The sequence below is a fragment of the Nannobrachium achirus genome (assembly GCF_963921795.1).
Source record: "Nannobrachium achirus genome assembly, chromosome: 16".
In the NCBI taxonomy this organism is placed as follows: domain Eukaryota; kingdom Metazoa; phylum Chordata; class Actinopteri; order Myctophiformes; family Myctophidae; genus Nannobrachium; species Nannobrachium achirus.
In genome coordinates, this window is record NC_137823.1 from 50812263 (window position 1) to 50826253 (window position 13991).

Here is a 13991-nt window from a genome sequence, read left to right on the forward strand (position 1 = left end):
AATGTGACAAGGGTTTCAGTCATGCATCTAAGTTGAAGACACACAAACGCGTCCACACTGGAGAAAGGCCCTTTGTCTGTAAACAGTGTGACAAGGGTTTCAGTCAGTTAAGTGGCCTTAAGACACACCAGCGAGTCCACAGTGGAGAAAAGCCCTTCGAGTGTAAAAAACAATGTGACAAGTGTTTCAGTCAGTCAGGGGCCCTGAGGCAACACCAGCGCGTCCACACAGGAGACAAACCATTCATGTGCAAACAGTGTGACAAGGGTTTCAGTCAGCTAGTTGACCTGAAGAGACACCAACGTATCCACAGTGGAGAAAAACCCTTTGTGTGTAAACAGTGTGACAAGGGTTTCAGTGTGTTAGATACTTTGAAGGCACACCAGCGTGTCCACACTGGAGAAAAACCCTATGTGTGTAAACAGTGTGACAAGGGTTTCAGTGTGTTACATGCTTTGAAGGCACACCAGCGTGTCCACACTGGAGAAAAACCCTTCCAGTGTAAACAATGTGACAAGTGTTTCAGTAAGTTAGGTAATCTGAGGACGCACCAGCATATTCACACTGGAGTAAAACCATTTGTGTGTCAACAGTGTGACAACTGTTTCAGTCTGTTAAGTCACTTGAAGCGACATCAGCGTGTCCACACTGGAGAAAAGCCCTTTGTGTGTAAAGACTGTGACAAGGGTTTCAGTGATTCAGGGTCTCTGAAGACACACCAGCGCATCCACAGTGGGGAAAAACCCTTTGTGTGCAAACAGTGTGACAAGGGTTTCAGTGAGCTAGGTCACCTGAAGACTCACCAGCGTATCCACAGTGGAGAAAAGCCCTTTGTGTGCAAACAGTGTGACAAGGGTTTCAGTGAGTCAGGGTCTCTGAAGACACACCAGCGCATCCACAGTGGAGAAAAACCCTTCAAGTGTAAACAGTGTGACAAGGGTTTCAGTGTGTTAGGTAGCCTTAAGACACACCAACGTGTCCACACTGGAGAAAAACCATTTGTGTGTAAACAGTGTGACAAGGGTTTCAGTGTGTTAGTTGCTTTGAAGACACACCAGCGCATCCACAGTGGAGAAAAGCCTTTTGTGTGTAAACAGTGTGACAAGGGTTTCAGTCAATTAGGTAGTCTTAAGACACACCAGCGTATCCACACTGGAGAAAAGCCCTTTGTGTGTAAACAGTGTGACAAGGGTTTCAGTGAGTTAGCGTCTCTAAAGATACACCAGCGCGTCCACAGTGGGGAAAAACCCTTCAAGTGTAAGCAGTGTGACAAGGGTTTCAATGTGTTAGGGAATCTAAAGAGACACCAGCGTGTCCACAGTGGAGAGAAACCCTTCAAGTGTAAACAATGTGACAAGGGTTTCAGTGAGTTAAGGACTCTGAAGAGGCACCAACAGCGTCTCCACACCACATGAAAAAACCAAACACTCTCCGGTTGGGGGCACCACATTGTTGAGCGGCTTGGAGTGGCAGGCAGCTGCTCGCTCCGAGTTTTCTCCTACCTTTTGAGCGGTGCTCCTACATATATATGGCTTTGTCACATTTAGCCTGGGTGCCAGCCCGACTCATCCCAACCCCTAGTAAATGTCATCAGTGAAGTCAGTGTCATATAATAGATATCCAGTGATAACCAGAATTTTTGAAGCGGTGAAAGCCGCTTCCAAGGTGTGGCTTTGTCTGTCCCGTACATGTCCCGTGCATGCAGAATTGAGGATTGGTCAAGCTTCACATGAAAATTTGGCCCTCCAGACAAAATCATTCAGAATTCAGAATTCATAAAAATATAGAACTAAAGCACATAGAAAGTATAGATCTAGAACACAGATTTCATAGCTCTAGAACACATAGAATAAAAAAAATTTAGATTTTTTTAATTAAAAATTCTTCTGGGAAGGGGCACGGTGGTGCAGTGGTTAGCACTTCGCCTCACAGCCAGAAGGTCCTGGGTTCGATTCCCGCCAGGGGAAGCTGTGGGCGCTGGGGGCGTGTTCCTCCACCCGCGTCATCAGCACCCACACCCTAGGTGGGGTTGGCGATAGGGCCTTTCTGTGGTGAGTTTGCATGTTCTCCCTGTGTCTCCTTGGGCATAGGCCCCCACACAAAAACATGCAGTAGTCCTGGTTTCTATACTACCTCCCCCTAGCCAGCCGGGTGCTCCCCAATGTCCCCTGGCGCGGCAGGGGGAGAGTGGAAACCAGGACTACAGGTTAGAAGAAAAAAAAAGAATTCTTCTGGGAAAATGAAAAATATTTAATACAAAAATTAATTATTAAAAATAAATGAAAAAAGTTATCGAAAGAACACGGCCTGCTCACGTATTAGGAGGGTAGTATGAGTCATCAGAAAAAAGAATGGATGTTTTTAATGAATCTATCATGGTTAAAATGGAGTTTGAAGTTACAATGGGTGTGTATGTGGAGAGGAACTGGGCCTGGAGGGCCTGATAACATTTACATCAAATATCTAAATACTGAATGAAGCAACTTAAAATCTGTTCAGGGTGTTCATAAAAGCCTGATTAGACGATAAAATGACCAAAAGTTTTTTTGAAAGTAGAATATCCCTTTAAGTAAAATATGTGAGTACTTTTTCCACCACTGCTTACGGTAGTCAAGTCTACTTTAGAGGAATGCATGGCCACATTTTTTTAAATCCTGCTGAGACATCAGTCCTGTAACCTATGATATATATTCTTAAGGTGATACTGTATGCCGTGATTTCATACACCGATACACAGTTATATTTTCAATTTACAAAGTTAACATTATCATAAATCCACTGCAAGTTGCTCACAAAATGCCTTCTGGGTGGAAAAATTACAAGGTGAGCAAAGCGTTAAGAAATGCATTACACAGCAAAATCCTGAGTGTTGACTTCACTCTTACGGGTCAGTTTTTACACTTCAAGTGTGTAGGGGTGAGCAATAAGAAAGCCTCATCGTCGCTGTCGGGCATCTCTTTCATCTTTTTACGTGTTTTTCCTTTTTGAGCGGTGCAAACCGCTCCTATGAACCGCTTTTTTACCAAAATGATGATGTCACTAATGTAGCCTGACTGCAAGCGTCAGACTCTATCACACACTTCGTTTTGGGAAGAGAGTCTGATCCTTCAGGCAGAGATTCCACTTCAGCGGGGGCGGGCTAAAGCCTATTGACGTCACACACACACGCTTAGAGCCCCTGACGGCGACGTGGCGCGACATTGCAAAAATACGTTATTTCTTATAACATATTATATGATTGCATGTTTACGTTAGTGCAAAATGGTATTAAAACGTAATGAAACGGCACTATTGTATAGTTTATTAAAAGGAGTCGAGTCTGACAGTTTTCACGCTGGGACCGGACCAGCCTTGGGAATCCACCAGACGCCAAACCACGTGCCCCAAGCATACAACCCTGATTGGCCCATTCAATTCGCCCGCTCCTCGGGCGGAGAAGAAATAAAATATTAAATCTCCAGGGTCAGTCTACACTACACACCACCCACCAACAGGGGGTGGTAATGTGCGGACTGATTTATCAGGCTATCACTAATGATGATGACATGAGTTAGCTAGACCAATTAAACACTTCGATTCTGTTGATTTGTCCATGATGTCATAGGCACAGAGGCACCCGATTGGTTCACCCTGATTTAGAACGTGTTTAGGCCGCAGAAAATACGTCATAAAAAAATGATGTCATAGGCACAGAGGTACCTGATTGGTTCACCCTTTATGAATTGACCAAACTGAACAGACTAATGAATTTGAATTTCAGAATTGTATTAAATGAATATCACCCATAAGCAGAGAAAACAACCACACTTTTAGACAGACTGTGGATAATTTCACAGGTTATGAATGATAGGCAACTAATACAAGTTTAAAATACAAATAAACTAAATTAATGATGTAATTAATGTAAAATGTATATATATATATATATATATATATATATATATATATATATATATATATATATATATATATATATATGATGTCACTAATGATGATGACATGAGTTAGCTAGACCAATGAAACACTTCAATTCTGTTGCTTTGTCCATGATGTCATAGTCACAGAGGCCCCCGATTGGTTCACCCTGATTTAGAACGTGTTTAGGCAGGAGAAAATACGTCATAAAAAAACTATGTCATAGACACGGAGGCACCCGATTGGTTCACCCTTTAGGCCATTGAATTAGAATTTCAAAATTGTATTAGATGAATATCACTGATAAGCGATAAAATAACCACACTTTTAGACAGACTGTGGATAATTTCACAGGTTATAAATGACAGGCAGCTAATACAAGTTTAAAATACAAATGAAGAGACTTTGAAAAACTAAAATATTCATCTTCTGGCCTCTTCTCGCCTCTCTGGAGGCCTCATATAGTCTGAGCAGACCTCTAGACTGAACAAAAAGAATATTTTCAATTCAGAATTCATAAAAATATAGAACTAAAGCACATAGAAAGTATAGATCTAGAACACAGATTTCATAGCTCTAGAACACATAGAATAAAAAAATGTTTGATTTTTTTAATTAAAAATTCTTCTGGGAAGGGGCACGGTGGTGCAGTGGTTAGCACTTCGCCTCACAGCCAGAAGGTCCTGGGTTCGATTCCCGCCAGGGGAAGCTGTGGGCGCTGGGGGCGTGTTCCTCCACCCGCGTCATCAGCACCCACACCCTAGGTGGGGTTGGCGATAGGGCCTTTCTGTGGTGAGTTTGCATGTTCTCCCTGTGTCTCCTTGGGCATAGGCCCCCACACAAAAACATGCAGTAGTCCTGGTTTCTATACTACCTCCCCCTAGCCAGCCGGGTGCTCCCCAATGTCCCCTGGCGCGGCAGGGGGAGAGTGGAAACCAGGCCTACAGGTTAGAAGAAAAAAAAAGAATTCTTCTGGGAAAATGAAAAATATTTAATACAAAAATCAATTATTAAAAATAAATGAAAAAAGTTATCGAAAGAACACGGCCTGCTCACATATTAGGAGGGTAGTACCGACTGGGTTGCTAAATCTACCGACTGGGTCGCTAAATCTACCGACTGGGTCGCTAAATCCACCGACTGGGTTGCTAAATCTACCGACTGGGTCGCTAAATCCACCGACTGGGTTGCTAAATCTACCGACTGGTCGACCCAGTCGGTAGATTTAGCGACCCAGTCGTAGATTTAGCGACCCAGTCGGTAAATTTAGCGACCCAGTCGGTAGATTTAGCAACCCAGTCGGTATATTTAGCGACCCAGTCGGTAGATTTAGCGACCCAGTCGGTGAAAACTACCGACCAGGTTGCAACCCAGTTGTAGGTCGCTAAATGATCTCGCCCTCTCTCTACAGAGGTTTGGAAACAACATCTTGCAAAGGTGACATGTATGGGGTTATATTTAGGCCAATTCAAATTCGTATTCGTACTTTGCCTTTTTTTTACTCGTAAACATTTTTACCAAAAAAACTATACGTAAACAAATTAATTGGAAAAAAATATCCGTAAAAAAAAAAAAAGTATGAATGTTTTTGGGGAAGCTGCAGTGATTATAATGCCAAAACAAAAAAACAAGACAAACGAATACGAATATTTTCTTACTGATTTACGAGTTGTTTTGTTGGTTTACTTCATCACGAATGCTTTCATCATCTCACGCACACGAATCTGTATGACGCACACGAATGCATGCATGGAATGAATACGGCCAATAATCACGTGATCGGCAGAGAGCCAATGGGGGTGCGGCCTTTCCACTAGCCAATCATAATTCTCCATTGTTGGCAGCGGTTGCCATGTCTGGTAAAAGTGAGTAATCTCTGCTTTCTGTTGTTTATGGGAAACGTATGTAACTATGCTACAGTCTTCACAGCAGAGCCGACAGAGAAAGGTAAGATAACGTCGCTATTATTATCATAAAATACAGCAATCTATCTAATAAAACGTTTGTTAAATGTGCTTAGCAGTAGTGTCTTTTAGGGTTTAGTCCGGGGTCTTTATTTGATGTAAAGAAAGTTTAATATTAACGCTAGCCTCATTAGCATCTTAGCTCCGTCTATAATAGGCTACTACATCATCAGACTGTTGTTCTCTAAGTGGGGTCCGGGGACCCCCAGGGAGTTCCAGGGGGTCCCCAGCTAAATTATAGTTAGGAACCAAATGGACCCTTAGGGGTATGTAACTGTACAAATCATTTGGTTCCATGTGTACACTCTGAGTTATGCTAACGTATGATTTTACAATATAAGTTGGGGTCTCAGAGATACAAATGCTATTAAATGGGGGGTCAGTAGCCTAATGGATGTCAAACTGGGGGTCCTTGAAATTAAAATGGTTGCGAATCACTGCTAGAGCCGTAAAAATGTTCTCTTATGGGGTCACTGGCCTAAATGGGGGTCAGTGGGAATGTGGGATAATACAAGTCAATTCTTATTACCTCTTATTAATTTGGTGATTATCAAACGAGTATATGGGGACCAAACAATCTGTACAAATAGAGTAAAAATCCTCAATGTTAATTTCAATCTGAGTGTAGACCTTTACAGGTTCATTTGGTTAAATGTATTCTTTAATTAAAGTAAAAATAGTCTACACAGTACATGTTATAAACTACTTTTGACTAAGTCCAGTTTCATTAACATTGTAAAATGATAGCTATAGTAACAGTAAATATCTGTTCTTACCATACATAAAAATACATTTAATAATATACATAGTCTTGTCTTGGGTACATTTATTTTTCTTTCAGGAACTGTGATGACATGAACCACATCAGCCGATCAGGGTTCCGATGGCAGGATGTAGCAGCAATCAGATTTGAGAATTCAACCTCTTGAAAGAGCTCCAAGAAGGAACAACAAACTTTCTGTGGTCCTTCGTGGTGAGGGAGGTTGACGACTGTTTGGTTCAGGAAAACTCACACCCCTGTACTTTATTGGGAAGGAAACTATTGATTCTATTCACAACACACATTTGTCTTTGCCTATTCTATAGCTACACCTACATTATTCAGAACCTTATTCAATTTAATTTACAATATGCAAACAAAATCCGCCCAAAATACAATACTCTACATTCTATTGTTTTCCTAAATAAAAGGCCAATTGCATGTGAAATGATATTGCTTGTATTGTCTGAATACATTTGAATAAAGCTGATACAAGACTACATTCTATTGTTTTCCTAAATAAAAGGCTAATTGCCTGTGAAATGATATTGCCTGTATTGTCTGAATGCATTTGAATAAAGCTGATATAATTCACAAGACGTAAACATGTCATGATTCATGTGTTTTAATCGAAAAAGATGAACATGGTTAGTAGTACAGAATATCGTCGCTGTCCAATGAAAACCACGTAAGTCCATTATTATGGATTTTTACTTTTCATCATAGTTGGATTACATTCACTCTCCTCTCTCGGCTAGTATCAGCTGGTGTGTAAATGGCCAATGGAAAGTTGTTTTATTGACCAAGCTATTTAACACGCATCACCATTGGATGTTTGACATGTCCCTCAAACCGCGTATGTAATGGGCGGGGAGATACGCTGAAACAGTAATCACCATTGGATGTGGGACCTGTCCATCACACCGCGTATCCAACAGCCAACGGAGATACGCTCCGAAACGACATCACCATTGGATGTTCAACCTGTCCATCACACTACGCGTATCTAACCGCGGGAGAAGAAGGACTGGAGGAGGGGAATGATTCAGAGCAACAAACTTTTTCTTCACTAAACGACACGGAATTCGACATTATTACAAGGTAAAGTATCACCAAATGTCTTGTTGAGAACTGTATGCTTAGGTTATACCAACGATCATGTTCACGATTGTGCTTGGCGTCGTGTGAATTGTTATTATTCAAGGAAAGTATTGTTCTCTGATGTTTGTGTTGTCTGTTTGTTCTCTGAACAAGCAGCGTCGTACACTGATTTTGCTTCAAACATGGTTCGCCTCCGTCAACCCACCGCAACTGGCGTTATCGATCAAATAATTTGCCATGTGGTTTTCCATTTACCTTTACCTTATACCTTACATTAAGCTGCCAGCACAACAACTTCTATGGTGTGTCCATGGAACCAAATGGACCCTTTACGGGTCCATAAAGGGTCCATTTGGTTCCATCTGGACACAAACGTACCATTACATTAAGCTGCCAGCACAACAACTTCTATGGAGTGTCAATGGAACCAAATGGACCCTTAACGGGTCCATAAAGGGTCCATTTGGTTCCATCTGGACAAAAACGTACCATTACGTGTGGTAAAAGTACTCAAATGTTTTTACTTTAAGTACAAATATCAATAATGTAATGTAGAAATACTCTGTTACAAGTAAAAGTCTGGAATTCAAAATGTACTTGATAAAATGGCTAAAGTGTTGGCATCAAAATGTACTTAAAGTGCCAAAAGTAAAAGTACTCTATGCAGAATGTCCCATTTCAAATATTTTGAAAATGGCAGATCTACATGCTCACAATGTGTCACACTGTGAGCTTGCATTGGAGTAAAAGTACTCCAAAGGCACTCAGCTTGTTGTGTATTAAAGTACAATAATTTTGATCTGTGATATAGAGGAGTACAAGTATTGGAAATTGGAAATAATTCAGCTTGTAGTGGAGTAAAAGTAAAATATTTGGATCTGAGATATAGTGGATTAAAAGTATTGGAAATTGATAATACTCTAGTCAAGTACAAATACCTCAATATTGTACTCAAGTACAGTACTTAAGAAAATGTACTTAATTACTTTACACCATTGTGTTACCCTTGATTTTAACCCTGTATTCTCCTTTTATTTTCAGTATAACATCTCAGGATGATGTATTCTATGGAGGAGCTGTGTGCTTTGGTTAGCGTCAAGTATGTCAGGGGCAGACATGACGAGGCAGAGACTGTACTAGAGAGCAGTGAAAGCAGCGAAGAAGGTTTGTGCGATAAAAAAAAATAGAAAGAAAAATAGGAATAAGTCAGCTCAGTTTAATGATGTGTGTAGTGATTCTGGCTGTGGTGCAACTTGTGTGATTAATTTGGAAATCAAAGTGTTTTAATCATGAATTACAATAATTAGCTGCTGTATTCAGTGTTCTAATGATAATCTGTATCTTTCCAAGATGCACTTGATTGTGACCAAGTTGATGCTGCCAGTGCTGGGTCAGCTGTTTTGATTCAATCTGGGAGTGAAGGTATGTGGTGTGGTGTGTTATGAATTATAGTGCATAGAAACACATGTGTGTGGTTTTGTATTGTACCTGCTGTCCTAGTTACAAATCCCTAAACATGCACTAAGTAGAGCTTAGATCGGGCCTAAAAAAATGAGCCCGGCCCAACCCACCCCACAGAACGGCAGCCCGAGCCCGGCCCAAAGCCCGATACATAATTGACAATTGGAGACCGACACAGCCCGCAGCCCGACATTATAAACAAGCTTAATTGCTGCAGCAGCCTTTTTTCTCATATGGTGATTTGTTAAGAACAGAGTCCTTTTCCAACTGTCTTTATATAGACCTATATAAGACATTGTAGCAAGTACCGTGCTAATTATGGAACAAATAAACATCGGAGCCTAATTCTTCAATCAATCAAAAAGCCTTGCTGGAAAACACAGCTGACGGCCGCCGCTAAATCAGACAGCAGGCGTACAGGCTATTATAGCTACAACGTTCACACAACGTCTATTATGATTATTAGGATACAAAAAGTGTCTGTGGACTGTTTCAACGATGTCCTTCGCTCTGCTCTGCTCGACCAGCGCTGGCAGCGCATGCATGCACTGCACACGCCACAGCAGCGAGCAGCCAGCCACACGCACACGCACACACACAGCGCACGCACACACACACTCACGCTCAACTGTCAAATTGCGAAACAGCGCAGCGGTGCAGCCATAGAGTCATGAGCGCGCAGTTTACACAGTCACAGAGACATCATGATACTGCGCTGCGCTTGCCTACCGGATTATAAAAGCCCGACCCGACCCATAGCCCGTCATATACATGGAAATTTGAGCCCGGCCCAGCCCGCGCCGCGCCGACCCGTCGGGTCCCGTCGGGCTCGGGCTGAATTTCTAAGCTCTAGCACTAAGTACCCATTTTGAATTGTTGCTGTACTAGTTTCAAACATAGTATTATTACCTTAACACAAATTGTTAATCAGTATCTGCTGTAGTATCACAATCTTAAAAAGTAGCCATTTCATTAATTCGTGTGACCTTTTTCCCCTTTCAGCAGGAGAAGCAGCAGGAGAAGCAGTTGTGGAGGACTCATCAATTGAGGAGATTGAAGGTTTGTCTTTGTCGCACGCACACACACCCACTGAGAGAGAAGTAAGGTTTGTGGTAAAACAGATTAAGGGCAAAGGATGCAACATCTTGGCAATGTAATTTCTACTTTGCATTCACTGTACATTGTGTTCCTCTTATGTTTTTACCAGATGAGCTTGATTCATCATGGAACCTTAAATTAGAGTTGGATAATCCTGGTGCTGCTGAATCTGGATATGAAGGTAATATTAATAGCTGTATAGAGTCTTTCATACAAAAACATGACGCACACATGTGACACTTTGCATTATTGTCAATGCTGCATGTTTTCTATTTGACATTCAGTCTCTTCTCTTTTTCTGCAGCAGAAGTTGTTGCGCCTCACTCAAATGAGGGAGGCGAAGAAGGAATTGAGGATGACTACTTAAGTGGGGAAGAAGAAGGTTGGTGTAAAACTAACAAGTGCCAGGGAACCGAGGCTATTGGCCAGAGCAAAGCCTGACACTGAATTGCAGGTGTGTTAACATTGCATTCGTTTTGTTTCTTTCTTTCCCAGATCCACTCGACCACTAACCCTAACATCTAAACGTGACCAACATGGTGATTCTTCTGGTGCTGCTGAATCTGGATATGAAGGTATTATTATTAATAATCACTGTAATAAACACAAATAGTGACTGCTGAATGTTGCATTTTCATTTTTTTCCTTCAGAATCATACTGTACATGACCAGAAAGCGCCTCACACTTAATGTGAGAACATCTCATATTTCTTTTCTGTTCTTTAGGTGCAGACAGAGTTGAGCCGGACTCAAATGTGGAGGATGAAGATTCTGAAGGAGTTGAGGATGACGACACAAGTGGGGACGAAGAAGGTTTGTGTACAACCAGGCTTAAGTCAGCCAGAGCAAAGAATGCAAAGTCCTAGCAACACTGAATTATGTCAACTCAACGTGTGCATTCTGTTTGTTCCTCTTTCTTTCCCAGATCCGCTTGATCGAAACTGGACACCTGAACGTGACCAACATGGTGATTCTCCTGGTGAATCGGAATCTGGAAATGAAGGTGTTGTTGTCATTATTAATATGGACACATTGATGCACATGTGTGTAATGTAGTATCTTGCATGGTGCATGTTTGCTATTTAACTCTTTTCTTTCAACTACACATCCATACAGTACACATGTACATACCCACACAGATGTGCACGCAAGGGGCTGCACAGATACACACAGAGAGACTCGCACACTAATGGTCTGAATGACAAATTTTCTCTCTTTTTGTGACACAATATAGGACTTGAGGTGGAAGAAGACTCCTCAGGTGTTGATGCTGGTCTCTGTAGGAAGAGGAGAAATCCAGAGGGCTGGAAGAACAACATCCAGAAGAGGCTTAGAATGATAGGCCAGTCATATCTGGCCTAGGAAGAATAGAGAGTCAGTGTTAAAGGAGGGAAGAAAAATGGGAGTGTCATGTCAGTCTGCAGCCGGCCACAGGTCCAGTAAACTGCACTGCAGAGAAGTGGAAGAGTCGAAGCGAGAAGAGATCTTCAAGTACTTCTGGGAGAAATTAGACTGGCGTGAGAGGAAGATTTATGTTGCATCATTGGTAGAGGTGAGCAGTGTAAAGCGACGGAGGACAGGAGCAGAGAAATCCAGGAGGTTGGCATCCATTTTCTGTCACCTTGTCGTAGATGGCAGGAGACTCGGAGTGTGCCAACGCATGTTCCTGTCAACCCTAGGCTTGAAGCAGTGGTCTTTTTTGAAGTGGGTAGGAAGAAGAGGGAAAAGCCCTACTGAGGAAGATAAGCAGAAGCGGGTGAGGGTAAGGAAAGAGGAGTCTGACTTCTTGAAGACCTTCCTTCTGGACCTTCCAAAAGTTCCCTCGCACTACTGCCGGTCCTCGACCTCTAAGATGTTAGCCTGCTTCCAGACCAGAGACCCCGCCCACTCTCAGAGTGAGCTGAGTCTGAGATCAGGCTACTAAGATGTACCTGGAGCCTGTGTTCAAGTCCATCAATCACCTCCATGCAGAGTATATCCGTTCCAGTGCAGACCATGGCATCCAGGCGCTGTCAAGGCAAGTGTTCACCAGAATGTTTAATGTTTGAATTACTCTCTTTTTCACCCGAAGAAAGACCAGTGTGATACCTGCTGTGCGTTCAAGGATGGGAACATTGAGGCTGCCACATGGAAGGAGCACTGCAACAAAAAGGACACTGCACAAGCCATGAAGCAGAAGGACAAAGACGAGGCAGGTGAGAAGACCTTGGTGACATGCATGGATCTTCAGGGGCTCCTGCTCTGCTCCAAGCTACAGGCCTCATCCCTCTATTTCAAGACCAAGCTCTGTGTCCATAACTTTACCATGTATGACATGACTTCACATGATGCATCAAATTACTTATGGCACGAGGGTGAAGCTGGTCTCTCTGCCAACGAGTTTGCTTCGTGCATCGTGCACTTCCTCGAAGAACATCCCTCTTATGATGAGTACATCCTGTGCACAGTGTGATTGAGAGAAGACTGAGGAACAGAGACATCTGCGTTCCAGCTGAGTATGTCGTTGCCATCCGGGAAGCCCGTACCAATCCCAGGCCATACCAAGTGAAGTATGTAGACCACACTTTCTTCAAAAACTTCAGCCAGGTGAACCTCTGCAAAGCCATCTGCCCGGGAAAGGTCACTGGGGATCCCACCGTGCATGACCTCCGAGCAATCAGGTATTTGAATACATAATAATGACATAGCTGCGGAAACCAAAACAAACATTATTTAATGAGTATTAAAACCTGACTTTTCTCCCCTGTCACTGTCCTTGTATTCATCCTAGGTACAACGTTGATGGCAGTATGGAGTACAAGATCGACCACTCAGACGCCTGGAAGCCCTACGAGTCCCCATCACTGAGGAAGAAGAGCAACATCACCACAGTGTCCCCACTCTACACTTGCCGCCGCACCATTAAAGCGATGAACTTCAAACATCTGCAAGAAATGAAGCAGGTGTTGCCCAGTGATTTCCATGGCTTCTACAACGCCCTCCGCCATGAGCACGAGGAGTGATGGTTTCTCTGTTTTTCTCTCTCTCCGTCTGACATCACCACATAGAATCGCAAACTTGACTGAATGGACACCTTTACAAGATTTCATATTTAGATTGTAATTAGAGAAAAGACAAGATGAGTGTTAAAATGTGTTAATTTTCTCCTATAATTTTAGCGATTTTGATTACATTGCTTTCAGTGCTTGGGGACATGTGTACAATGGCTAAATATGTATTTTTAGATACAATAAAAGTCCATTCAAAAAGAGGCACCACAATCTTTCATGGGCAGATGTTACTTATGGGGGCTAGTAGTGTCACTGTAAATTGTAATAAAATAAATTGCCAGCTTATTGTGTCTAAAAGGACACATTTAGGCACTTGCACACATGCACTGAAATAAAGTATTTAAAATCGCTAAAACAATAGAACTAAATGAAAACATTTAACTCTCCCATCTTTGCTTTTCCCTAATTACAATCTAAAATTATGAAACCTTGTATGATATTCTTGCTCTGGGGTGGCATCGTTACCAAAGTTCCTAATTCCCACTGGGTTCATGTTCCTCCCTGCCTGGACAGGTGTTATGTCGACAAGTGTTCTGCTCAAAGTGTCCTTCTCCCTCGTACAGTCTTCACTACCTGGAATCCAGCACACAGTGGTTAATGTGTTTCATGTGTGCTCTGTTACTGTTTGAAAATAGTTTAGGT

The 13991-nt window shown here is 42.3% G+C and overlaps 1 protein-coding gene across 1 annotated transcript; it reads left to right on the forward strand.

Moving 5' to 3' along the window:
* Positions 1-8513: 8513 nt before the first annotated feature.
* LOC308301128 (uncharacterized protein) lies at positions 8514-11638 on the forward strand (the record flags this gene model as incomplete). The annotated part of the gene is made up of 9 exons (XM_080745024.1): positions 8514-8904; positions 9091-9162; positions 10204-10260; positions 10409-10480; positions 10604-10681; positions 10795-10874; positions 11026-11112; positions 11225-11302; positions 11534-11638. The coding sequence occupies exons 6-9, from the start codon at positions 10836-10838 to the stop codon at positions 11636-11638; spliced, it is 309 nt and encodes a 102-aa protein (XP_080601150.1). The 5' UTR covers positions 8514-8904; positions 9091-9162; positions 10204-10260; positions 10409-10480; positions 10604-10681; positions 10795-10835.
* Positions 11639-13991: the final 2353 nt, after the last annotated feature.